The 25654-nt window shown below is 47.2% G+C and overlaps 1 protein-coding gene and 1 long non-coding RNA gene across 7 annotated transcripts in view; one reads left to right on the top strand and one right to left on the bottom strand.

The window, feature by feature from the left end:
* The window catches only part of LOC106005947, a 97659-nt gene that overhangs the window by 46634 nt on the left and 25371 nt on the right, over window positions 1-25654 (bottom strand). For all 6 annotated transcript variants that reach the window (XR_006605620.1, XR_006605618.1, XR_006605623.1 and 3 more), the window contains exons 4-5: window positions 2666-2833; window positions 875-1049 (exon numbers count right to left, since the gene is read on the bottom strand). This is a non-coding gene — a long non-coding RNA (uncharacterized LOC106005947). The remainder of the gene's footprint in view (window positions 1-874; window positions 1050-2665; window positions 2834-25654) is intronic.
* PKD1L2 (polycystin 1 like 2) overlaps window positions 1-25654 on the top strand; it is a 90608-nt gene that overhangs the window by 62556 nt on the left and 2398 nt on the right. Inside the window, exons 28-40 of the mRNA XM_004753929.3 lie at window positions 871-1070; window positions 1724-1941; window positions 2682-2898; window positions 6622-6850; window positions 7553-7757; window positions 9632-9728; window positions 12664-12801; window positions 14318-14503; window positions 15413-15740; window positions 17215-17348; window positions 17969-18096; window positions 20710-20870; window positions 23969-24179. Coding sequence (XP_004753986.1) covers window positions 871-1070; window positions 1724-1941; window positions 2682-2898; window positions 6622-6850; window positions 7553-7757; window positions 9632-9728; window positions 12664-12801; window positions 14318-14503; window positions 15413-15740; window positions 17215-17348; window positions 17969-18096; window positions 20710-20870; window positions 23969-24179 — 2452 coding nt within the window. The remainder of the gene's footprint in view (window positions 1-870; window positions 1071-1723; window positions 1942-2681; window positions 2899-6621; window positions 6851-7552; window positions 7758-9631; window positions 9729-12663; window positions 12802-14317; window positions 14504-15412; window positions 15741-17214; window positions 17349-17968; window positions 18097-20709; window positions 20871-23968; window positions 24180-25654) is intronic.

Genomic DNA, 25654 nt, shown 5'->3' with positions numbered 1-25654 from the left:
GCACACAACACCAGGCTTACCAAATATTTGTGGAACTATCAGCAGAATATTGAGTAGAACAATCACGTGGAAATCACTGTTGTTGACAGCCGACCTCTCTCCTTATGCACCTTTACTGAGTCCAGGCCACTCCCACAGCACAGACTGTGGGACAGTCAAAGTACCATGCAAGTCTGAGGGGTGCTGGCATCAGCCACCAGAATGGGCACCAATCGGGAGTATCAGTTCCACACAATCTCAAGGTGAATGGGGGCCCCTTGTAAGTCCTGTGGTTAGACTAAATTCGGGACCAAAATCCTAGACTAACAGAGATGCCTAAGGAGAATATGGTACCATTTTCAGAAACCCTGTCTTGCAATTTTGATTCTCTTAAACTGAGTCTGAAGCTAAAGCCTGGGATTTTTAACCAATATCATCTAATGCACTAGTTATAATAACCCTAATAATACTATAGTTATAGGATTATATTAAAATTACAACAAAAGTGATAATGGCTAACACTGACACACACTCACATAGATGTTGGCTACTTTGCCAAATGCCATACAAAAATCATCACTTAATCCTTTCAGAAATCACATGAGGCAGGTTCTATTATAACCCCCATTTGACAGATAGTAACTGACGTGCAGAGAGAGAGTAAAGTAACTTGCCCGAGGACACACAGCAGGTAGGAGGGCCGCCTAGGATTCCAACCTCCTCTGTTCAGAACCCCCATCACTAACTAAGTGATGTTAAGATGCTGTATGTTTTCCACATGAGAGAAAACAGAGGATAAATCTAGAAGCAAACACCTCCCTCTTATCCCAAGATTGTTCCAAAGAGACCAGTCTTCTCCCATCTCTGCCCCCTTTCACTGCCTTTTCACAGGCACCTGTTTTTCATGAAGACGTCCACGGGCTTCCAGGATGGACACATCTGGTATTCCATCTTCAGCTGCGCAGCTCGGAGCAACTTCACCCGTGTCCAGAGGGTGTCCTGCTGCTTCTCCCTGCTCCTCTGCACCATGCTGACCAGCATCATGTTCTGGGGTGTTCCCAAGGACCCAGCTGAACAAAAGATGGACTTGGGTAAGTCCCGATGTCATGACAGAGCTAGTGGTCAGTGGGTGTCACACAATTCCAGAGGTCCCAAGACCACCTTCAGGTTCAAGAAGTCTCTAGAACTACTCACAGAAGTCAGAAACACCATTATGCTCATTACAGAAAAAAGGATACAATTAAAATCAGGAAAAGAATGAGGCACATGGGGCAGGGTCCAGGGGAGACCAGGGCAGAAATTCCAGTTGTGTTCTCCCAGGGAAGCAGTGGCAATGGTCAGTCGTCCCAACAATGATGTGTGACAACACACATGGAGTATTGCCAACAAGGGACTCTCCCTAAGCCCTGGTGTCCAGAGTTTTTACTGGGGCTTGATCACATAGACATGGCTGACCCCCGCATGCCTGACCTTAGCCAGTAGCCCCTCCAGAGACTGAGGTGACACCGTGTGGTGAAGGCCCACACCATAAATCACTGTTAACATAGACTATACCGTGTGGCCCAAGACCTCGGGTAAACAAGGTGTATCTATTAGACAGAACATCCCAAGAGCTTAAAGGTCACCTCCCAGGAGCCACTCAAGGGCCAGGCTCATTTGGGCAAGGTCAGTCTTTACTGCACACCCACCTTCTGGAAGTGGTGGAGAAAACGTTTCCATGAACCCCTTTCTTCCTCTGTCCTAGGTAAAATTGAATTCACTTGGCAGGAAGTGATGATTGGACTGGAGAGCTCTCTCCTCATGTTCCCCATCAATCTCTTAATCGTTCAGATCTTTCGAAACACCTGTCCTCGGGTCACTAAGGAGCAGAACACTGAGAAATGGGATAGGGGCTCCCCTAGCCTGGCCTCCTCACAACAGCCCATGGAGAATGGCCTTCTGACACTTGAAGTGGTGACCAAGGCATGTCTTCAACCTTGACGGTGTGGGGGCACTCTGGTCTGGGCAGAAATGAGAAATGGTTGGGGGAGGACTGGGGCTTGAGATCTGGCAACCCCATGATGGATGACAGCCTCAGCCTCCAAGATTCATCAATGACACACACATGTGTGCACGCACACATGCACGCATGTTCAGTTGGGCACATGTGTGCACACATGTATACACACTGTGCAGGTGCATGTGTATATATGCACCCACTTATAGACAGGTATACATGCATGTGCACATACATATACAAAGGCATACACAAACACACATATATATGCCTTTGCACACCTGTACATGTACACAGATACATATGCAAACACACCTACCATAGACATACATACACACACGTGAACACACACATACACACACCTACATATATACACACACTTTTTGGGTACATAGTGTGTACACAATATTATACCTTTATCATAGATCACAGCTGGAAACCCAGAGAAGGGACTCCCTCTGCATTCATGCACTCAGTAAACATTTCCTAAGCACCTACTACATGACGCACTTTGAGAAATACAACCTGGAATGCGTCAGTTCGAATCCTAGAGAGAAATGGCTCAGGGTGATCCAACATCATGTCTGTGGGCAAAGCTGGGATTCAAACCCAGACTGCCAAGCCCCAGAGTGAACGCTCTTAACCACGATACTGCCTCCCTCACCTTTGCTCATGTTCCCCTTACCCTACCTGGGCTGACTGGCAGGATATGTGGAGACTCGTCAGCTCGCTGTTGAAAGCTCTGAAGGTGCCGTCACCTGCCTCCGGCTGGGACTCAGCAGCGCTGATGGACATCAATCACCTTCTGGCCTTGGTGCAGGAAGTCGTCTGTCTGCAGAACATGGCAGGGCCGGAGCTCTGGGAGGAAGCCAGACAGAGAGATGACCCTTTAATGCTCCCTCTTGGGTCTCTACGAGCAAAAGGTAAGTCATTATGTTTCTGAGCTGAGAAAGGGGGCACATCTGGACCAGGTGGATACAGGACTCAGGGCCGGCTCTGTATCACTAGGGAGTGAACATGTCCTACAGGGTCTCGTCTCCTCCCTCATCGACCTCCACTGCAACCACCTGCCATCACTTCCCTCTCTCTGCACACAGGCAACCCGCTCTCTTCACAACACCAAGCTGCCTTCCCACTAAAGACCATCCCACATCTTGTCCTTCCTTCTGGAATGTTCTTAGCATCTCCTAAGCATCTCTTGCATTGCTTTTATGCCACCCTGCCAAATCATGACTCGTGGGAAGAGCTGTTTAAAGTCTGCAGCCAACTTTGCTGGACTGTGAGCTCTGTGAGGTCAAAGCCATCTGACTGTTCTGTCTCCATCGTTTCCCTAGTGCCTGGCCCTGTACAACACACAGAAAGCATGCAGCAAACATGCATGGGGTGATGTCAGCATAGGAGATCATTATGGAAAGCACAAAGCAAAAAGGCAGGCTGGTCTTTCCTATATGGTAAGAACAGCATTGGCCAGCCTGGTAACTCTGGGTACTGGCTCTGCCATTAATGGGCTGTGTGACTTTGGACAGGTTACTTCAGTTCTCTGTGCCTCAGTTTCCTTTTCTGTAAAGCATTGGGGGATGCAACGTCAAACCAGATCCATTTCCAAATGTGAGGGGCAGGACACAAGATGATGGACAGGACAGTAAAAACATTAAAGAACACTGAGTTGTAGAGTGAAAAAGTCCCTCCTCCATTCTGTTCCAGACTTTCCAGGAGCAAATCTCAGTTTGGTACAAGTGTGTCTTTAACACCCTTTTAACACTTGTTCTGTTTGGCAGAAAGATCGCAGGTCTCAAACTTGGAGCTTTTTCAAAGAGCATTCAGCTAGAATTTAGTACCATTATTTCTTTCCTGTCCATCTTCCACCCACATCAATGCCACCAGTGTTCAGACCAGGCTGTCCAACAGAACTGCCCACAGTGCTGGAAATGTTCTGCATCTCTGCACTGCAGTATGAAAGCCACAGGCCCCATGTAGCTCCTGAACACTTGGAATGTGGCTGGTGTGACTGGAAAACTGCAGTGCTCATCTTTTTTTTTTTTTCTTAAAGATTTTTATGAAATTTATTTGAGAGAGAGAGAGAGTGAGAGAGAGAGCATGAGAGGGGAGAACGTCAGAGAGAGAAGCAGACTCCCCGCAGAGCTGGCAGCCCGATGTGGGACTCAATCCTGGGACTCCAGGATCATGACCTGAACCAAAGGCAGTTGCTCAACCAACTGAGTCACCCAGGTGCCCCTGCTGTTCTCTTCTTAATTTCAATCAATTAATGGGGCCAGTGGCTATCATAATGGCTGGTGTGGGTTAAGAATGCTGCCATTTTTGATACACCAGGCTGATCACTGTCTAAATCTTCTTTAGAACACAGACATGGATGAGTTCTACAGAATGGGGAATTTGAATTCATAAACTGTTGGCCACAATGATGTAGTGAATTACATTTCTGGGACCGAGGTCGGGATCTGCAGTTTTAACAAGTCACTCAGGTGACTTTCGAGCACACTTAATGTTGAGAGTCAGTGCCCTCAAAACAAAATCCCACATCCTTATTGGCCAGGGTCATGCTGACCCCGTGGTCAGCCCCATCTTGACCTCCATGATCCAGCCACCCTGGAGGATTTGTCCCAGACAGTTGGACTTGGGCTACCCATGAAGGCTGTCTTGCAGGAGCTCTGCTAATGCCTGGACTGGACTCCTGGCCTTGAGTCTGGGGACTTTGGTGTTCATAGCAGAGGCCTTAAAACAGGGACTCTTGAGTCAGCCAGGCCCTAGGGCTCTCCCTGCTGCAACAGTAGCTGTGCAACTTTGGACAAGTTGCTCAGCCTATGACTCAGCTTCCTGCCCTGTAAAATGGGAGTATTGATCCACTTTGCCTCTTGGCTCATTCTGAGGACTGAATGAGGTCATAAGACACAGGAAAACTTAAACCCAGCCTGGTACAAAGCAGGTTATTCAGTAAGCGGTGTTACAATTGATTGGGAGTGATGGTATCTTCCAGAAACACTGCCAGAGGGCTTGCAGCATGAAAGCTGTTGATGTCAGAACCTGCAGCTGTGGCTTCAGTAAGGAGGGTAAGGGAGGAGGCCTGAGTCAGAGGGAGGCAGAGTTGATGTTGTCCCAGACCTTCACTGTCCTCTAACCCGAGCCCAGTTGCACGCTTCTCCACAGTGCTGGTTACCTTCCCACTCATTCACGTCTCACTAGTGACTGCAGAGGAGCCGTGGGGTGAGTGTGCTCTCTCCTGCCACCTCCCATATCTGGTTTCACATTCCTCTTGCAAACACCGGTCCAATCAGCCTGGACACTGACTGCTCTGGGAGGCAAGCCCAAGCTTCCCCTAGAAGGAATCAGGAATAGTGGATATGTTCAGGGGTTTTTTCTTGCAATGAGTAATTTTGTTTTTTTAAGATTTTATTTATTTATTTGACAGAAAGAGATCACAAGTAGGCAGAGAGGCAGGCAGAGAGAGAGGAGGAAGCAGGGTCCCCGCTGAGCAAAGAGCCTGATGTGGGGCTGGATCCCAAGACCCTGGGATCATGACCTGAGCCGAAGGCAGAGGCTTTAACCCAATGAACCACCCAGATGCCCCACAATGAGTAATTTAAAACAGAAAGACACCTTTGTTTGTTTTAAAACTTTTTAGAAAGCTGAAATTTGAACAAACCACTGTATAAAAACACTCATGAGATATTCGGGGGAAACTTGACCTCTCACTGGGTATTTCATGCTATTCAGGGATTATCGTTACTCATTTTAAATGTTGATAACATCATTATGGTTTTAATTTTAAAAAGAGTCCCTACATTCTCTAGAAGCATATTAAAATTAAAATATCAGTGACATGACCCGGGCCTTGGAATTTGCTTCAAAATCATCCACATGATTGTGGATGCCACAATCATGGGTGGCTGGGTGCCGGGGAAACACAACTGGTCATGAGTAGTGAGTGTGTGTGCAGGTTCGTCTCATTACTCTACTTTTCTAAGTTTAACATTTTTCATAATAAAAAGAAGTTGAAAGCAAAAGATTAAGACTAACACTATCTTTGGCACCAGGCAAATCTTGTGTATATTAAAATAATAATTTATTTGCTGGGCTGCCTGAGTGGCTCAGAAGGTCAAGCGTCTGCCTTCAGCTCAAGTCATGATCCCTGGGATCGGGTCCCATATTGGGCTCCTTGCTCAGCAGGGAGCTGGCTTCTCCTCTGCCTGCCATTCTCCCTGTTTGTGCGTGCACTCTCTCTGACAATAATAAAAATCCTTAAAATAATATTTGCTGATAAGCTAATACCATATCTAGGATTTGCTTTAAGGTATTCCAGAAAAAGAAGAAAGTCAGGGGAGGGGGCAGAGACAAAACAATATTGGCAAAAGGTTGGTGCTTGCAGCAGCAGGTGATAGATACTTATTCTGTTCTCTTCTGTCGATGTGTACAGAAATTTTGAGAATGCCCTTGATAAAAGGTGAAAGAGGAACGTATGAATCCTAACTGGCCATGGAAACCTGGTAACTTTGCCCATCTTACTAGATCTCTCATGCCATGGTGCATAGGAAGTGTTCAATACTGAAAGCTGTTACTAACGTTGTTCAATGGCAGGCAGTCGGCTCTGGCATTCAGCACCAGCTAATGTTCTCTGTCCCGTCCTCCAGAACAAATGCGATGCCTGATGCCAGAGGTGGGCCCAAGTGACCCTCAGAAGGACAATGCCTACAAGCAGTGTCTCTACCTTCAGCTGGAGCACATGGAGCAAGAGCTTCAGCTGGTGGGGCCCTGTGGCTTTCCCCAGAGCCAGAGCCACGCCCAGGCCCTCAGCCAGTTGCAGATGCTGAAGGGCTGTCTGGGGGGACAGCTGGGCACCCCACCCCCAGCATACACCAGGTAATCCTCTCCCCTGGGTGCTGAGTGGGCGCTGCCCCCCAGTGGGGTGCCTGCAGAGAAACTATACCCCTGGCCACCTTGGAAGGATGTTCACCCAGATCACATGTATAATATGAATAATATATTTCCTCAATTCTAAAGATCCTTTTAAAGAGAGATAAGCCAAAGACTATACTTTCAGGGATCATTTCTGACAAACCATAAGAGACTCTTAATGTCGCAAAACAAACTGAGGGGGGCCAGGGGGAGGAGGATAGGGGGAGGGGGGTGGGGTGATGGACACTGGGGAGGGTACGTGCTGTGGTGAGTGCTGTGAAGTGTGTAAACCTGGAGATTCACAGACCTGTACCCCTGGGGCTAATAATACATTATATGTTTATTTAAAAATTTAAAAATTAAAAAAATAGAATAAATATGTGAACATGGCGGGGGGAGTGAGATAGGCCAGCAATTTACAGGAAATTTCCCCTCAGAAAAAAACCCAAACACCAAGTTATTAAAACTGCCCTTTGAGGTGGGTACCAGATACAGAGGTGGGTATGAGAAGCCAGAGAATACAGAATAGCCCTTTGAGTGGGTACGAGGTACAGAATCTGAGAGGTCAAGGAGCTTGGCCACAGTCACACAGCTGGGGAGGGTAAAGTGGGATTTGAACTTGAGCCTGGGAGGTGCTACTCTGATCATACCCATCCTGCATTTCAGCTTCCCGATGGTGAGCAAGCGTCCTCGCGGCCTGCCCTGGTGGTTCGTCGTGGTGGGCTGGCTCCTGGTGGCAGCCACCAGCGGCGTGGCAGCCTTCTTTACCATGCTCTATGGTCTGCACTATGGGAGGGCCAGCTCCCTGAAGTGGCTCATCTCCATGGCCGTCTCCTTCGTAGAGAGTGTGTTTGTCACCCAGCCCCTGAAGGTCAGGCTGCCCTGGACCCCTCCGCCCACACTTTCCCTCCTGCCAGCTTCCCTGTCCTTAGGCTCAGCTGTTCTTTGTCTATTCCTTACAAACATACACAGCACCTTGCTGGAGAGGTGGTGCTGGTAGCAGGGAGGGAATTGTAATGAGCTTAATCACTACGATAATCCAAGTTCTGGGACAGGGGTTCTGGGACAGAGATTCTAGGCCAGGCCGAGTGGCTTATCAAGATGTGGCGGTCAGCATCAGAATCACCCTCAGGAGGGTCCCTGCCTCTGTTCTATATATGACAAGAGGTTAGGAAGGGAAGGTCACAAATATCTTGCCCTAGGTTACATGTATATACCATATTTCCCCAATTAATACCATATTTCCTCAATTCTATATTATATTCTATAATATATAATTATATATAATTATAATATATATATTCCATAATTCCTCAAATAATACCATATTTCCTCAATCCTAAAGATCCTTTTAATTGTGAGATAGGCCAGCAATTTAGAGGAACTTTACCTTCAGAAAAACAAAAACAACAACAACAAAAAACACCAAATCATTAAACCTGTGTGTCATTTGGAAGACACACTCCTATTTCTGAAATGTAAAGTTACTGTTAGAGTTGGAGAAATACTGAGCCCCAGCCTGGAGCTTGGAGCCAGGGCTCCCCCTAGAAGGAGTCAGGTGGTAGGAATATACTGTGTGTGTGTTGGGGTGAGGGGGCAGGGGCTGCAGAAAGGAAGGGGCATTGACATTGAATCTTTACACCTATGAGACTCTCCAAATCCCTAACCCCCATTTTACCTGATAGTCCCCAGTTCTTTCCTAAATATCCTTTATCTGCTGATTTAAACAACTCCCGACATCTCCTCCAATCTAGTCTGAGAATAGTAAGAATGGAGACGTGAACCATTCTGTTCCCAACCAAAGCCCAGACTACTACTAAGCTCGTGCTCTATTGGTGCAGAGGTGAAGGCATGGATGGAATGAAGAAAGGGGGAGGGGAGGAGGGAGAGGGAGGGAGATGTAATTCACACTAGAGATAGTATAAGAAATAAGAGGAGACAATCTTTTTTCCACTGTATATTTTTTCCCGTTTTGTCGAAGATTATTTGACCATAGAGTTGAGGGTCCATATCTGGGGGCTCTCTACTCTGTTCTACTGGTCTATGTGTCTGTTTTTATGCCAGTACCATGCTGTCTTGGTGATCACAGCTTTGTAGTAAAGCTTGAAATCTGGTAACGTGATGCCGCCAGTTTTATTTTTGTTTTTCAACATTTCCTTAGCAATTCGGGGTCTCTTCTGATTCCATACAAATTTTAGGATTATTTGCTCCAGCTCTTTGAAAAATACCTGTGGAATTTTGATCGGAATGGCATTAAAAGTATAGATTGCTCTAGGCAGTACAGACATTTTAACAATGTTTATTCTTCTGATCCAAGAGCATGGAATGGTCTTCCATCTTTTTGTGTCTTCTTCAATTTCTTTCATAAGTGTTATGTAGTTCCTAGAGTACAGATCCTTTAAAAAAAAAAAAAAAAAGAAAGAAAGAAAGAAAGAAAAGAAAAAAGAAAGAAGAGGGAGCTCTATCAGCAGGGGAGTGCAGGTGCGAAAGTGCAATGGGAAAGCTCTGGTATGAGAAGCAGGGGGAGCTCAGGATTCACTGTCTCTGTTTGGTGGCCAGGTGCTCTGGCCCTTTCCCTTCACAGCCACATCCCCTCTTGGCACAGAATGGCCTGGTTCCTACCTTACTTCCTCAGAGCACGGTTCTGTGCCCAGGACACAGATGTGGCCTTGATCCTGACCCCTCTCTGATAAGGAGCTGGCAGTGTCTAACCCAGGCCTGGGGTTCATAGTGGGTGTTTTTCAGGTGCTGGGCTTTGCTGCCTTCTTTGCACTGGTCTTGAAGAGAGTAGAGGATGAGGAAGAGCCGGTGGCCTCCCTCCCAGGACGTCTGTCTGGCCCAGGTAATAGTGCATAGGTGGAGGCAGGGGCCTAAAACCCAATGAAGATGAGATGGCCCTACAAAGCCCAGTTGCTGACTTTTTGCCCCATCATTTCTTCACCCCTGACTGAGGAAGCACCCCCAAACCCTCCAAAACTCTCTAAAGCAACCCTGTTCCTTCTCTACCCCAGCTTTTGTCTCTGGCATCAAAGCACAACCCCTTGGCCAGAAGAGGCCCCTTGGGGGCTGCACTTTGCACGGGCGTCATTCTCTGTGTAATCACAAGCAAGCAGCTTTCTCCTCCTAGGCTCAGGGCCTTGGTCTTTAGAATGAAAACCAAAACCGAAGATGCTTACAGGTGGGCTACAGAGTTCCAGGACAAGGGTCTGTAAACTACAGCCATGAGGCCAAATCTAGCCCACTTTCCATAAATAAAGTTTCCATAAATGAAGTTTTATTAGAACAAAGCCATACTGACCCCTGCTGGATGAGGCCACTGAGCAGCCCCATGTCCCGCAGCCTGGTCTCTCATTTCACAGCCTAAACTCCCGAGAATGCCTATAATAAGGTAATCACAAAACAAGCGAACAGAAAGAGTCAACACTCCAGCAGTGTAGACAGAGATTCTGACATTCGGGGAAAATACAACGGGAATAAACAAAAGGCATAGCCATATTATTGTACTGATATTATTACATAGTGTGGTTTCCTCCTCATGGGCTGGTATTCTTCCACTCTAGGATAGGGTTTGAGCTTGTTTTGTTTTGGCTTTGAGGATCCAAGAGGTCCATTAAAATCTTCCCAAGACAAAAGAGTAATTTTTGTCCCAAGAGACGCCAGCTTCGAGAACAATTAAATATTCATTCAGTCATTCTTTTGGCAGCCACTCAGGGAGTACTCGCTGTGTGCCAGGCAGTTCGATGGCTTAGGACCATGATTTACATAAAACCCACTCATTGTGAGTGTGTAACTCATTGATTTTAGTAAATTTCTAGTTGTGCAACCATCCTCCTAATTTGTCATCCTCAAAGGTTCCCTCTTGACCATTTAAAGCCAATCCCTGCTCTCATCCCTGGCAACAACAGCACAGGATAGAGCAGGTTGCCCTTGGAAAGCACAGCCCACAGGGAGACACACATTAAACAAGTAAACAACACAAGCGCAAAATGTGAGAACTCAGGGAGCACACAGGAGAACGCAGGCCTCTCTGCTCAAGTAGTACCTATGTTGGCTACTGGAGCCTGGCGAAGGGAGGGAATGCACACTGGGCCCTTGCAAAGGCCCTGAGGTGCAACAGAGCTTGTCATTTTACAGTGATTACAGACAGTGTGGACTAAGCAAGGGGAACTAGGGGGAGAATGGTTCAAGGTGACGACCGAGAGGTGGGTGGGGAGCAGAGCCTTGTAGCACCTGGGTGGGTGCTGGGATTCCGGAGTGCTGCAGAGGAGAGAGGCGTGATCTATCTTGTGATTTGAGAAAGATCACTATGGCTGCTCTTAGGAAACCAAAAGTACTGGGTCAAAAGTACCAGTGGGGAAAAGACTACTGGAATGGTCCAGATAAGAGGTGACATGTCCTGGCACTGGGGGTGGAACGGAAGGCATGGATTCAAAAGACATTTGGGGTAATATGCCCCTATCAGAATGGCTCTAAGTAAAACGTAAAGTAAAAAATGCTGACAAGGATGCAGAGAAACTGGAGCGTTCACGCACTGCTGGTGGGAATGGATGCCGTCACTCTGGAAAAGTTTGGCAGTTTCTTTCAAAAGTAAAAATGGACTCACCATATGCTGCAGCAATTGCATTCTTGGGCATTTATCCCAGAGACATGAAGACTTATTTGCATGCAAAAACTTATATATACATGTTCAGAGCAGGTTCATCTAAAAGAGCCAACTGCCGGACGCCTGGGTGGCTCAGTTGGTTAAGCAGCTGCCTTCGGCTCAGGTCATGATCCCAGCGTCCTGGGATCGAGTCCCACATCGGGCTCCTTGCTCGGCAGGGAGCCTGCTTCTCCCTCTGCCTCTGCCTGCCATTTTGTCTGCCTGTGCTCGCTCTCTTTCCCTCTCTCTGACAAATAAATAAAATCTTTAAAAAAATAAAAAAATTTAAAAAAAAATAAAAGAGCCAACTGCTGCTCCTAGGAATCTACCCGAGAGAAATCACCTGTATGTGAATGTTCGTAGCAGTGTTATTCCTAATAGCCAACACTAGTAATGATTTAGATATGAATGCATGACAGGAGTGTACCCATACCAAAAAAGGAACTAAATACTAATTACACAACATGGATGGACTCCAAACCGTTATGCTAAGTGAAAGAAGCCAGACACAAGAAACGATGCACTGTAGGATTCCATTTATATGTAATATCCAGAAAAAAAAAATCTATAGAGACAGAGAGCAAATTAATGAGGCTAAGGGTAGGACAGACTGGGAGTGGGGACTGACTTGACGGGGACGTGAGGGAACTTCCTGGGTTGATGAAAATGTTCTAAAACTGGGTTATGGTGATGGTTGCACAACTCTATAAATGTACTAAAATCATCGTATTGTAGATGTCCAGTGGGAAAATTTATGAAAACTATAGTTCAATAAAGTGGCTTAAAAAATAAGATACTTAGACATGACAGGACTTTGAAATATTAGTGACCCTCCTTCTTCCATCCATTACAGCTTTGGGAACACTGGGCTCTGTCTTAGGGTTCAGGAGCACAGGGAGGGGAGGGTGTTGTACTTTCAGTATGAGGCGAATCCTCCAGCTGGAGTAGGGTCAGAATTTTGAGTATAGGGATGGTGGTGGCAGAGGCATGGAGGGCAGCATTGGGAAGTGGCTCCTGAGGAGTAGGAATGGCGGATCCTGTTGGTCCTGGTGAAGACAGGAGGCTTCTGGTTGCAAAAGTTGAGGCTGGTTCCACTGCCTTTTGGGAGACAGTCCTCATGTCCTTGCTTTCACAGACCCCTCTGCCTTGTTCCGAGCACGACGATGCAGCAGAAAGGACATTTACCAGCCGCCTTTGGCCGCTGACGTCGAGAAGATGAAAACCACCCATCTCAAGGAACAGAAGGCATTTGCCTTCATCAGAGAAATCTTGGGTAGGCAACCAAGGTCACCCACAAGCAGTCTCCTCACTCACTGGTTGTCAGCACAGACTTCAACAGACAACGGTATAATCTTTGACAGACCCACACTGTCTCGCCCCAGCTTCTCCCCTATACTTAAAATCCCTTGGTGGCCCCACATGGCCCTTAGGATAAAATCCAAACTCCCTACTGTGGCTCTGCCCACCCTGGGTCACCTCTTGCAGCCCTTTGTGCTCTGAGCTCTGGACACACCATGTCCTGCTGCTTCTGGGACTCCTTCACTCTCTGGACCCCAGGCCTTTGCCCAGACTAATCTAATCTGCCTGGAATGTGTCTCCTCTCCTCCCCATCTTTTCTTTTGACTAAGTCCTTATTCTTTAATTCTCAGCCCAAAGACTATGTCTTTGGAAAGACTCCCCAAGCCTGCTTTCAAACACCACTGTGTATCTTAGTCTGGGTTCTCCCATAAGCAGATTGGGGTACAAGTAGTTGCTTTGGAGGTGATCCTGGGAAACACTGGTAGAGAAAAGGAAAGTATAGAAGAGAAGGGAGGTGAAAGAAGGTGTGGTGATGAGTGGGTTCCGTGTGAGAACTGGAGCTCAGTCCTGCTGGGGACCTCTGTGGGGGTTTATAGTACATACCTCCAGGTTGTCACACAGGTCACTGGTGAAGGCTGCTCTCGGGGAGGACATGGACCCTGCAGCACTCCTGCCCTGCCCTCCCAATGGTTGAGCACATACAGCCACACAAATGCAGAGAACAGGTGAGCTTGCATAGGAGTAGCAGCATGTTACAGAATGAAGAGAGCCTAGAGGTGTGGGCAGAGCCCCAATTCATCCCAGGGAGGGCTTGCTGGGATGCATATTCCCAGGCCCTGAACCCAGAGATTCTGGGTAATACTCTGCACCCCCCACATTCTGGTGGCTGGCCTCCTAAACTAAATCTTTGTATGTAAGGGGCCCTTACATCACACTCACCTGTCCAGAGGTGAGCTCCACGAGTGCTCAGAACACAACTGTCATTTTCATTGCTCTATCCTCAGCATTATAACATGGCAGAGCCCCATTTTCAGAAGATTCTTTTTAAGAAATGTTCATATAGTGTGAACTCTGGGCAAGCCCTATTTTTAAGTGCTTAATAAATATTAATTTATTATAACCTTATGAAACAGAATTATTATCCCCACTTCACAGATGAGGAGAGTAAAGCAGAGGGGCTAAGTACTAGTTAAGTCACTAGTAAATCTAGTAACTAGGGGTTAACTAGGGGTTAAGCAGAGGGGTTAAGTCACTAGTAAAGCACATAGACAGGAAGTGGCGGAGCCAGAATTTGAACCCAGGTGGCAAGCTCATATCTGCGGATTTAACTCCTTTCCACTGTCTAAGGATTGGTTCCACTGTCACTAGGGGGCAAGAAGCTGGTCTACAAGACCTCAACTATTCTGAGTTGTATGCCATTCTGTTTCCTGCCTTGGGCTTGGTGGGATTTGGGAACCCTGCCTGACCGGGGGTTACACCTCCACTTTCAGCATACCTGGGCTTCCTGTGGATGCTGCTGCTGGTCGCCTATGGGCAGAGGGACCCCAGCACCTACCACTTCAACAGACACCTTGAGCACAGCTTCACCCAAGGCTTTTCAGCTGTATTAAGCTTCAGAGAGTTCTTCGTGTGGGCCAACACCACCCTCCTGAGCAACCTATACAGTTATTACCCAGGTACTTTTCCCTCACCTGAGGACAAATGTCAGCCCCCTTTTGCAGACTGCTTTCTAGGAACAGGAGTGGGTCACATCAGCCTCACAGAGAGCCAATAACCACAGGACCATATGCTTTGAAAGAGAGACCCTCAGAAGGCTGTGTGTGCACAAGAGAGGGGCCCTAAACCTCCCCTGATGCAGAGTGGAGGACATTGTAAGTGAGAGATACATGAGCATGAATCAGCTAGGCAGAAGCAGTATACCGGGTGCAAGGGACAATAGGGGGAAAGGTAAGCCTGAAGTAGCACAGCACGTCCCTGGAATTACAAAGTGCTGAGTGTGGCTGCAGTGTAAGGTATGAGTTGAGGACCAATTAAAAGTAAAGCAAAAGAGGAATAGGGGTCAGATCATCAAGGGTCTCAGAAGTTCTATTTTATGCTTAAGGAAATGAGGCATTGACAGTTTCTTCGGGAGGGAGTAACATAATGGAATTTGCACTTAAGAGGGATCATTCTAGAATCATGTGGAAGTTGGAATAGAGAGTAGTTAGGATGCTAGAAATGATGGGGCTGATGGAGGCATGAGAGGAAGGGGTGAATGGAGAAATGAGCATGGGAGCAGACAACAGTGAAGAGGTAGAGTTGATGAGCCTTGACCATTAGGATATGAGCATTGAGAGAAAGGGCACAAAAGGTCTCCAAGTTGATGACCAGGTGGTGGGGGTACCATTCCTTAAGAGAAGTTATGCAGGAAGTAGACCACACCTAAGCGTGGAAGATGGTGATGAATATAGCCTGTGATTGGCCATGAACCACTTACTCTTGACTGTTTTTACACTGGGTACACTGAAGTTCATGTTAACATCCAGGCCAGGATGCACTAAGACAATTTTGATGGCTAGGCTGACCCACCTGTTTTTCATTTCCAGGCTTTGTCACGGATGGGAATTCTAAGCTGGTGGGCAGTGCCCAGATTCGCCAAGTGAGGGTCCGGGAAAACTCTTGCTCTCTTGCCCCACAGCTGCAGGCTTCTCTCAATGGATGCCATGCACCATACTCTCTGGATATTGAAGATCTGTCAGACTATGGGGAAGGCTGGAATGCCTCCATACCCAATAACAGCAGTGGCTTTTCCCAGGCTTGGCAGTACCAGAGCCAGAGCCAACGCCGAGGGTATCCCATCTGGGGCAAACTCACTATGTACCGGGGAGGAGGTTATGTGGTCCCCTTGGGGACTGATCGCAAAAGCGCATCAAGGTAAGACTCACTTGACTCACGTATACCCAAGGAAAGCCATTTCCTAGGGTCTGGGTCTTATTAGCAGGTGCAGCAAAGCTCATTCATGTCATTGTAGGGAGGAACTGGGGGACACAGAAGTATTCAGATTGTATTTCTGGGTCCCTGGAAACTACAATCTCAAAGTCCCTCTCCAGCACCCTCGGCCTGGTGGCTGAGTCTGGTGGCCTCTGCTAGAGCCAGTGTAGGGATATGGAGCTCTACTACACAAAGACATCTACTACCAGGCAGATAGGAAGTGGCTAAGGCTAGTAATCTTAGCCAAGAATCATGCTTTTATGTGCAGCGAATTATAGTAGCAAGGAAGAACACTGAGTTTGGAGCATTCACTGTTTCTATAGTGACAGAAGCAAACCTGCTCTTTATCTGAAGGACATTACCTTATCCCTCGAGGTTTCTCACTGCAAACACAGCCTTAAGAAATGGCTTGGGTAAAGCCCAGCCAGGAACTTGCATTCCTGGAATACTCAACAAGGTGGAGCAGGGACATCCAGGGCCTATGCAGACTGCCTCTCCCAGCATACTCCAGAGTTAGACAGTCCTAAGTGTGAAACCCTGGCACTGCTCCTGTTAGCTGTGTGGCCCCAGGCAAGTTAGTGAACCCATTTGCACCTCAGGCATCTTGAGGAACACAGGAAACAAAACCCTACAGAGAACAACTGACAGGGGTCAACTGACAGGGGTCCCCTGGGATTCAGGACAGGACAGGAATTGTCAGTTTCCGTGTAAGAAGTGTTTTCCTGCCACTTGCAACAACTGATGTTCTCTCTTCTAAACACAAAGCAGGACACAGACCCAGTGGGCACAGGGCATATCTTAAAACAGGCCCATCACTATTAATGCCAGTAATAACAGCTGTCCCTATTTCACACAGACAAACGACACACTGTTGCATTTTCTCTTCACAATGTTCCCAAAGCACTGGTGTTACCACCACCCTAGGTAAGGAAGCTGAGTCGGCTTGCCTAAGCCCCTGATTTTCTATGTGGCTCCTCTCACACGGGTGGTCCTCAAACTTTAAAAAGTATCACACCCACCTGGAAGGCTCATCAGAACACAGATTTGCAAAACACAGATCCCTTAGAGGAATTTGTTTCCAAAGATCTGGGATGGGGACTGAGAATCTGCATTTTTACTGAGTTTCCAGATGATGCGGATGCTGGCACTATGGGGAGAAAAGGTCCTGTAAGTGTGGCCCCCAATGTTCAGGAGACTATGCGTGGCCCCCAATGTTCAGGAGACTATGCGTGCCAAGACACTGCACCATTGGTGGGAAACTGATCACTCCCAGGAGGAGCCCCCAGGTCCTATGGCCCAGGGGACGGAGCAGAGCCAGAGGGAGAAATTTCTATAGGAAACCCTGGTCTCCTTCCTGGACAGGGGGGCAGGGAGCCACTGTAATTGGAGATGTCCCTAAACAGTCCTTTTCCTACAGAATTCTCCAATACCTCTTTGACAATACCTGGCTGGACAGACTGACCAGAGCTGTTTTTGTGGAGTTCACCGTCTACAATGCCAACGTTAACCTGTTCTGCATCATCACTCTGACCCTGGAGACAAGCGCCCTGGGTGGGCAGCCTCACCTGTGACCCCATCTATAGTGTTCTAGAAGACAGACACCCCTCCCTCTGGGCCCCAGGGCCAGAGTTCTGGGTCCAGTGTTGTTTGGCAGACTCGGGGATGGGTCTTGGTTCTTCCTGGGCACCCAAAGGTCGGGTTCCAGCATTGCTCCAGCCTTATTACTAGTTGCCTCCACTTCTCTCTGGCCCGTCCCCAAGATACCCTGAGGGAACCAAACTGAGAGTCTGAAAACAGCTCATCATCTTCAGCTTCCTACTCTGGGGAAGGCAGGCTGGGGGGCTGGCAGTGAAAGGCTGGAGAAGGGGTGACCTGGTAACAGATAATTTCACCTAAAACAACATTTTACAACTTGTAATGATGCAGAGGATAGGAAGCAGCTCTTCCAGCTATGCTTCCTGCATCCCCTCTAATATGTTCATTGCCTTTGACATCCACTGTGCACCCAGTCCCTTGGGTCTGTGGGTCTGAAGGATATTTACCTTCTCTTCTGCCCTTGCCAGTCCTCGGAAGGGCCCGAGCTTGCATCATGTCACTGATGCCTTCCAGTCAGAAGTGGTGGCTCTGAGCGGGTGGGTGACTGGGTGAACAGAACACGTTTTGCTTCCCAGGAACCTTCCTTACACATGTGAACCTGCAGAGCCTGCACCTGTACCCCTTCACTGACGGCTGGCACCCCTTCGTGGTAGCAGCAGAAGCCATCTACCTCCTGTTCCTCCTCTACTACATGGTTGTGCAGGTGAGGGGTAGATGACAGCTCCATTGGATGGAAGCAGCAGTGTGCCTGTCCCCTCTCGTGGACCTCCCCTGGAGTGAGGGCTGAAGAAGGGAGAGGGGCACATTCTGCTAACCTGTTTGCCATGGCATCCTTTTGGTCCTTCTGCAGTTCTGAGGGCTGACCCAGCTCAGGTACTAGCTTTCAGGACCTCTCAGGAACTGAGACTCAGAGGGTGATCCTTCCTGGGTGGGGAAGGGAGAAGAACTGAGACCCTTCAAAAACATCAAAGGTAGCCAGTGGCTCACCTGTGGTCCCTGGCAATTAGGGAAAAAAATCTCCTTTGCTACCTTTAAATACCACCATGTTGCAAAATGAAGGTGCAGATGTTGATAATGATGGTGGTTTGAGGAAGCTGGGAACTCATTCCAAGCTCGGTATATGCCCCTGCCCCACCAAAAATGCAAATCAGACATCTTGAAAGGGCATCCCCATCCCCTGCTCAACAGTCACAACCACCACTTTAAAGTAAGGACGGTACTTTGAGAGTTTACCACGTGAAAGACATTGTGCGAAGAACTTTTAATACCAGGAGGGGGCGCCTGGGTGGCTCAGTGGGTTAAGCCTTTGCCTTTGGTTCAGGTCATGATCTCAGGGTCCTCAGATGGAGGCCTGCACAGGGCTCTCTGCTCATCGGGGAACCTGCTTCCCCCCCCTTCTCTGCCTACTTGTGATCTCTCTCTCTCTCTCTGTTAAATAAATAAATAAAATCTTAAAAAAAAAAACAGGAGAAAGGTTCTATTGGCTCCACTTCACAGAGTAGGAAGCTGAAGTCCAGAGACATTTAAGGAATTTATTCAAGGCCAAAATTGAATCCAGAGAGTGTGCTCACTGAACTTGACACTCAACACCTCTGTTGCACCTCAGACTTATAAACCTGGATCCCACGGGGCCTCTGGGCATCACCAATGCAAAGGGAACAGGGAACAGTCATCAAATAACAACCTAAGAACACCAAAGGAGGCCCATCCAGTCCCCACCCCACCACACCCCCCAGATCGCTCCTCCCTCTCTGGGTTGCCCTCACCCTCTGCCTGCAGGGGCAGCACAACACTTATCTCCAAAGCCCTTAAATCTTTTTCAAAAACGCCACTTAAGCAGTTCTGAAAATCTTACCCTCCTTCATCCCTTTTTAATGGAGGTAAACTTTAGCCTCTTAGCAGCCAAACACTAATCAGTTCTCCTGAAGAGTAGGGAGGAAGAGGGAAATGTAACAGACCTGGAAGATTCTCTTTAGTGGGAGTGAAACGCATGAGGCTTAGAACTTGCACAACATAATACCTTTGACATGTGACACCTGATGGGGAAAGATGATTAAAACAAAGTCTCCTACCAATCTAGAAAACCTGTCCACAAAGGTAGAAAAAAAAAAAACTACTTTAACAAAATTACCCCATTTTTAAAAAATTTTTAAAAGATTTTTATTTATTTATTTGGCAGAGAGGCAGGCAGAGAGAGAGGAGGAAGCAGGCTCCCTGTTAAGCAGAGAGCCCAATGTGGGGCTCGATCCCCAGACCCTGAGATCATCACCTGAGCTGAAGGCAGAGGCTTAACCCACTAAGCCACCCAGGTGCCCCAAAACTACTCATTTTTAATTGTGGTAGATAAAGATATATAATATAGAAGTTACCCCCCGCAGCCTCTTTAAATGTACAGCTCAGTGACGTTGCGTACATTCACATTGTCACGCAACCATCACTACCACCCATCTCCAGAGTTTTTTTCCTCTTACAGAACTGAAACTGTATCTGTTAAACAGTAACTCCTAACTTCTCCCAAGAAAACAACTTTTCTTATTGAATAAGCATGACGCTAAACTGTGGTATGCGTCCCAGGCAATCCAGTAAGAAATTCCAAAGACAGAAAGGAGTCTCACTTTTGCATACTGCAGAGCTAATGGGATCCATTACACATTCATCCTTAAGATAAATAGTAATGAATCCTCAAGAGGATGCATGGCATCATCTGTCCTACTAGTCCACCCTAAATTCAGCTAGTAATTGGGATGGCCACTTTTGTAACTGCCTTTATCGAAAGGAAAAATAAATGTACATGTTCACACTAGGAGGTAATTGTGCAACCTGGAACCAGGTGCCTACCACTTGAGGCTTAGAACTTGCACAACATAATACCTTTGACCCTCCCAGAGAAACTGCAAATGAAGGGTACTACCTTCCTTCATGTTCACCCTTCAAAGAGAAAGCTCCCAGGTCCTTTAGAAAAACATTCCTGAAGCTAGTTTAACTTTCAAGAAGATTTACATACATCTCAAAGGGGCAGAGAAAGATTTCACAATGATAGGTTTTCTAAAGTAAATGAACGAGTGGGATAATTAAATATTTTTCTTGTTAGATGCTGTTACTCTTATGTGCCCCAATTCTACAAACCATGCTGGTGCTGAAAGCAGATGAGGTGTGTGCACAAGGCTGGGGAGAGGCCCCAGGTACTCTGGGGCTTCTTTATTGAGAAGCTTCTCTAGGAGGGTCATCTTGGGTGCTTTGAAGAGCCATGGTGGAAGGGGTGGGGAGGCACAGTTCTGGCTATAGCATGTGGTAGAACCTCCAGCTCTTCTCCCAGGGCAAGCTCATGAGGAAACAGAGGTGGGGCTATTTCTATAGCAAGTGGAATCTTCTGGAGCTAACCATCATCCTGGCCAGCTGGAGTGCCCTGGCGATGTTTGTGAAGAGGGCCATCCTGGCAGAACGAGACCTCCAGCACTACCGGAACCATGGGGAGGAGTAAGTGGCTCTGCCTCGGGGCCCAACTCCCATATTAGACCTGTTTCCTCCAGCTCTGTGGCCCCAGGGTTGCGGCGGGGGTAGGGAGGGTGGTCTGCGGGTGGTGGTGTGGCTTTTGAAATCTTGTTGATCCTCAGATCAGGTTCACTCTTGAAAAACATAACTATAGCTACCACTTAGATTCAGGTTTGGGGCCTAACACATCTGTAGTTGAGAAAGCTCTTTAAGACAAAATAGAACAGTATCTTACTTTTGAAAATCTTACCAAAACATAAAACCATGTGACACCCTGTGAAGGTCCCTGCCCAGAAGATGTAGCAGCACACCAGTCTGCCTACATCTGATACCATTTACAAAGTGTCCACTCTGCTAGGCAAGAGGCACTAGCCCACCAGATGCTCAGGAGAACCCACAATGGTACATGTTGTTACTACTTGAACGTGAGTTTGCCTCTTGGTGGGTGTCCAGCCAAAACACACCACCAAGCCAAAAGAGTAGGAAAAGGCAGAATTTTGTTTGCAAAAAGTGAAGGAGAACACCAAGGATCTTTTCCAAAGCAGTGTCTCCTCAAACAACAAAACTGGTGGTTTTGAGGTAAGGGGGAATGCATATTCGGAATGGGCTTGCAGGCACGATGGGAAATACACCACAGCCTTGGGGCAGAAGTCATCTTAGGGTAATTGAGTCCAGGTCAAAGTCACTCGGGCTGGCAAAGGTCAGCATTATCAATTCCCTGGCTTTAGTTGGTCTGGTATCTGAGTACTCAAGGAGGTTTAGATCCTGCAAAGAGAACTCAAGAATGCACATCAAGTCAATCTTGCTTTTGTTTCAGGCTGACTGTCCCTGATACGATCAGACTATCTCCTGGCCTGATAATGGCTGTTTTATTCTTACATTCACTCACAAGATGGCTGGGGGCCTAAAATGACTTCCTATTGTCAAGAAAGCTAGGTCTTTCTGTTTCTGGGGACACATAACTCTTTCTGCTTACATTAACACTACTCCATTTTACAAATAAAGAAATTGAAGGGATGCCTGGGTGGCTCAGTCATTTAAGCCTCTGTCTTCAGCTCAGGTCATGATCCCAGGGTCCTGGGATACAGTCCTGCATCCGGCTCCTTGCTCAGCAGGGAGCCTGCTTCTCCCTCTGTCTGCTGCTCCCCGGATTGTGCTGTTTCTCTCTGATAAATAAATAAATAAAAGATTTAAAAAAGAGAGAGAGAGAGAAAGAAACTGAAGCTCAGAGAGCTAACTTCCAAGCCACAGAGTTAAAAGGTGGCAGAGAAGTAATGTAAACCTAGCTTATGAGAGGGGCTCAGTCAGTAGACCATGCAGTTCTTGATCCTGGGGGGTATAAATTCGAGCCTCATGCTTACAAAGTAATTTTAAGATTACTTAAAATTAAAATCCTTAAGGAGTACCTGGCTGGCTAAGTCAGTAGAACATGTGACTCTTAATCTCAAGATCATGAGTTTGAGTCCTATGTAGGGTGTAGAGATTTCTTAAAATCTTAAAACAAAACAAAACAAAACAAACAAAAAACCCCAAAACCTAGCTTGTGTGTCTATAGGATCCCAATCCTTACTTCAAACCATTTTGCGTCTTGACTCATCCACTGATTTTATTGATATGGAAAACATTTATTTATTGTTGGATGCTGTACTCTGTTATAAAAACACTTTAAAAGCATCATCTTATATACTTTAATCTTCCCTAAACTTCTAAAAGATGGAATTATCAACATCCACCCCCTTTTGTTTTTCAGGTAAGAAAGGCAGGCAGGAACAAAGCCCCCCACCCCCCAACCAAAGAGGAAAACAGCCTTAAAAGCATTTTACACCACCCTGGAAAGAGCCCTCCATTCTTTCCCACTGATGGATGACAAAAACCTGATTGAATGACAAATGCATGGAGGGTTTATCAGATTAAAACAACTAAGCAAGCCCATAAAGACCCATAGATTTAGAAACTCCTGGGGCAAGCCCAGAGGTCTCCTCCCTCTTCAGGAGCTTCGAATTATCACTTGACTATTGCTCAGGAAACTTTGCTTTGCTGCCCACCACTCTTTGGTCAAAGTGTTGTGACCCAGAACCACAGGCACCAAAGGAAAAGGAAATCCTGTAACAACAACCTGTTCTCCATCCATGTCACCAGATATAGGTCTACCCCATTTTACTTTTTTTTTTTTTTCTTTTTTCCTTAAGTAGGTTCCATGCTCAGTGTGGAGCCCAGCACAGGGCTTGAACACACAACCCTGAGAACAGAGCTGAGCTGAGATAAAGAGTGGGATGCTTGGCTCACTGAGTTGCTCAGGCATCCTTAGTTCTATGTCATGTTAATGATACAACGACATTAAGACTGAATTAAAAGTCCAAATATAGGAAGAGAAGGGAATGAAGGGCAGAGTGAAATCAGACATGCCTGGATTCCAACTCTCATCCTTCCGCCACTAGTTATGTCACTAGCTCTGTGACCTTGAGCCAATCCTTCATCCTTATCTGTAGAACGGAGACCGTAATACTTACCTCATCCAGTGATCTTGAAGGTCAATTGAGACAATGCAGTTGAGGTTCAACAGGCCCTAACTTAGCAAAGAAACTGAATGGTACTTCCATCCCTCCTTCAAATGCAAGGGCAGGGCAGGCACACACTCAGAAAGTGTGAGGGAGGGCAGGGCATCTAAACCATGGACCCCAAACCAGGAGGGGAGGCTCACGGAATGCCCTTACTTCCATCTTCTTGACACTGGGAGGTTTCCTCCTTTGCTCTTCTTCCATAGCTCTGTAGCCATTAACCAAAAATGCTAGGTACTGGTCCCATGACTACCATCAACATCATCATCCCTATCATAGGCATCATCCTCACCATCATCCCCATCATTATCACCAACATCACTATCGTATTCACATCATAACCATCATCCCACCATCACCATCATCACCAGCTCACCATTACCTGGCTGGGGAAATTGGACCAGTTCTATCTCTCAGACCTATTATGGGAAGTGATGGCCTCTGGGATCATGTTAAATCCAATCCAGCCTCCTACGCTGAGATTCCATAGTCTCTGAGACCTAGTCTCCCCTTTCGGTCCCACAGGGAGATCAGTTTTGGTGAGACAGCAGCAGCTGATGCTGCCCTTGGCTACATCATTGCCTTCCTGGTACTGCTGTCCACAGTGAAGCTTTGGCATCTGCTCAGGTTGAACCCCAAAATGAACATGATCACTTCAGCCCTGCGCCGGGCTTGGGGGGACATTTCAGGCTTCATTGTTGTCATCCTTATCATGCTTCTGGCTTACTCCATTGCGGTGAGTGGTTTCTTCAGTAAAACCTTCAAGGCTGGTCTCCTTGGAAGCAAAGGCTTCTCAGGGGTGGGGGGTTGAGGGTTAGGGTTGAGAAGACTTCAGTACCTGAGGGAGAAGATGGGGCTTCTAAGTCCAGGGCTTTTAAGCTGGGAGCTCATAAACTGGCCAACCCAAATGAAAAAGGCTAGAGACCTCAGATGGGTAAGAGTGAGGAGGTATAGTCTCTACGACTGAAATGGCTAACTACCTCCAACAAAGAATTCCCTTCTGTATCTCGACCCTGTCTGGATGTGTCAGGTCTCCTGACATCCCAACTGCTCAGACATGCACAGAACATTCCCTCTGTGTTGGGGGATGTGGAGATGACTTGCGCAGATGGGGAAGGAAGGACAGACACATCTGCAGACTATGTCACTGCCTGATGCCTCGCACATGAGGCATGAACTTAATGGTGCCGAAAATCATTTCACTCAGTCCCTTGACAGTGAGAGGTGTTTGGCAATCAAATCTCTTTTGTGAATGAAAAAAATGTTGCACTATCAACTCTTTCATTTTCACTTAATGTGAGAAACAAAGACCCTCTGCCACATTTTGATCTCCATCTAAATATGCCCCAACCTCTCCAAGTCCACATTCCCCATAGTACCAGGGCCCCCACTCCTCTCTGACCCTTCACCCAATCCTGACCCACTCACTACCCCAACTCTTCTCCCAGTTCTCGCCTTGGCCCCATCCAGTCTCACATTCCATCATCCCTGACCACCCACTGGTGTTTTCCACGGCCTCTCTAACCCTCTCCCATTCCTCATCCTTTTTCTGTCCCTATTACCTCAACCCTGACTCCCTAGTCTCTGAGCCTACTCCATCTTCCTCTCTCACCCTGAGAAATGGGCGAGGTATGTCGATGCAGTGATGGAGGGTATACGCTAAAAAGCTGGAGTCTGGTTTTATCAAAAATACTCCACCTGACCCTTCAGTTGACATGGATTTATTCAGTCCTCCATCTGAAGTGCAGAAGCTGGAGATACTGCAGTGTTCTCTGGGACCAGAAGTCACCCAACTCAGAGCCAAGGAAGTGTTGGGTCTCTGACACAATAGTGGAAATCTTTGGGGGGAAAGGAGGAGGAAATAACTGTGTGGGGGTGTAAGGCCCAGGCAGAAACCTGGGTTCGGTTTTGTTATGCAACCCAACTCCCCGAGAGCAAAAAGGTTGGGGCCTAAAGGAGCCTAGTTTCATTGTGGATTCTTAGAGCAGTCATCTGAGTGAACATAACAGTGGCTTAATGGGTGATGCCTGAGCCCCAGAAATGCATATTCATTCCTTACAGAACTGGGTATGTACACACACCCACCTGCAGGCCCTTGTAGGAACTGGCATTAGGGGTACAGCTAGGCCAAGGATATGGCTGACCCAGAACACTGACTTTACTGTCAAACAATAGGCGTTGGGGGTGGAGTGGGGAGGTCACTTGGTTTCT

Source organism: Mustela putorius, unplaced genomic scaffold (genome assembly GCF_011764305.1).
Source record: "Mustela putorius furo isolate JIRA1106 unplaced genomic scaffold, ASM1176430v1.1 tig00000174_pilon_pilon_pilon, whole genome shotgun sequence".
In the NCBI taxonomy this organism is placed as follows: Eukaryota; Metazoa; Chordata; class Mammalia; order Carnivora; family Mustelidae; genus Mustela; species Mustela putorius.
The sequence above is the reverse complement of the archived record's forward strand: the minus strand, read 5'-3'. Positions and strand labels throughout refer to the sequence as shown.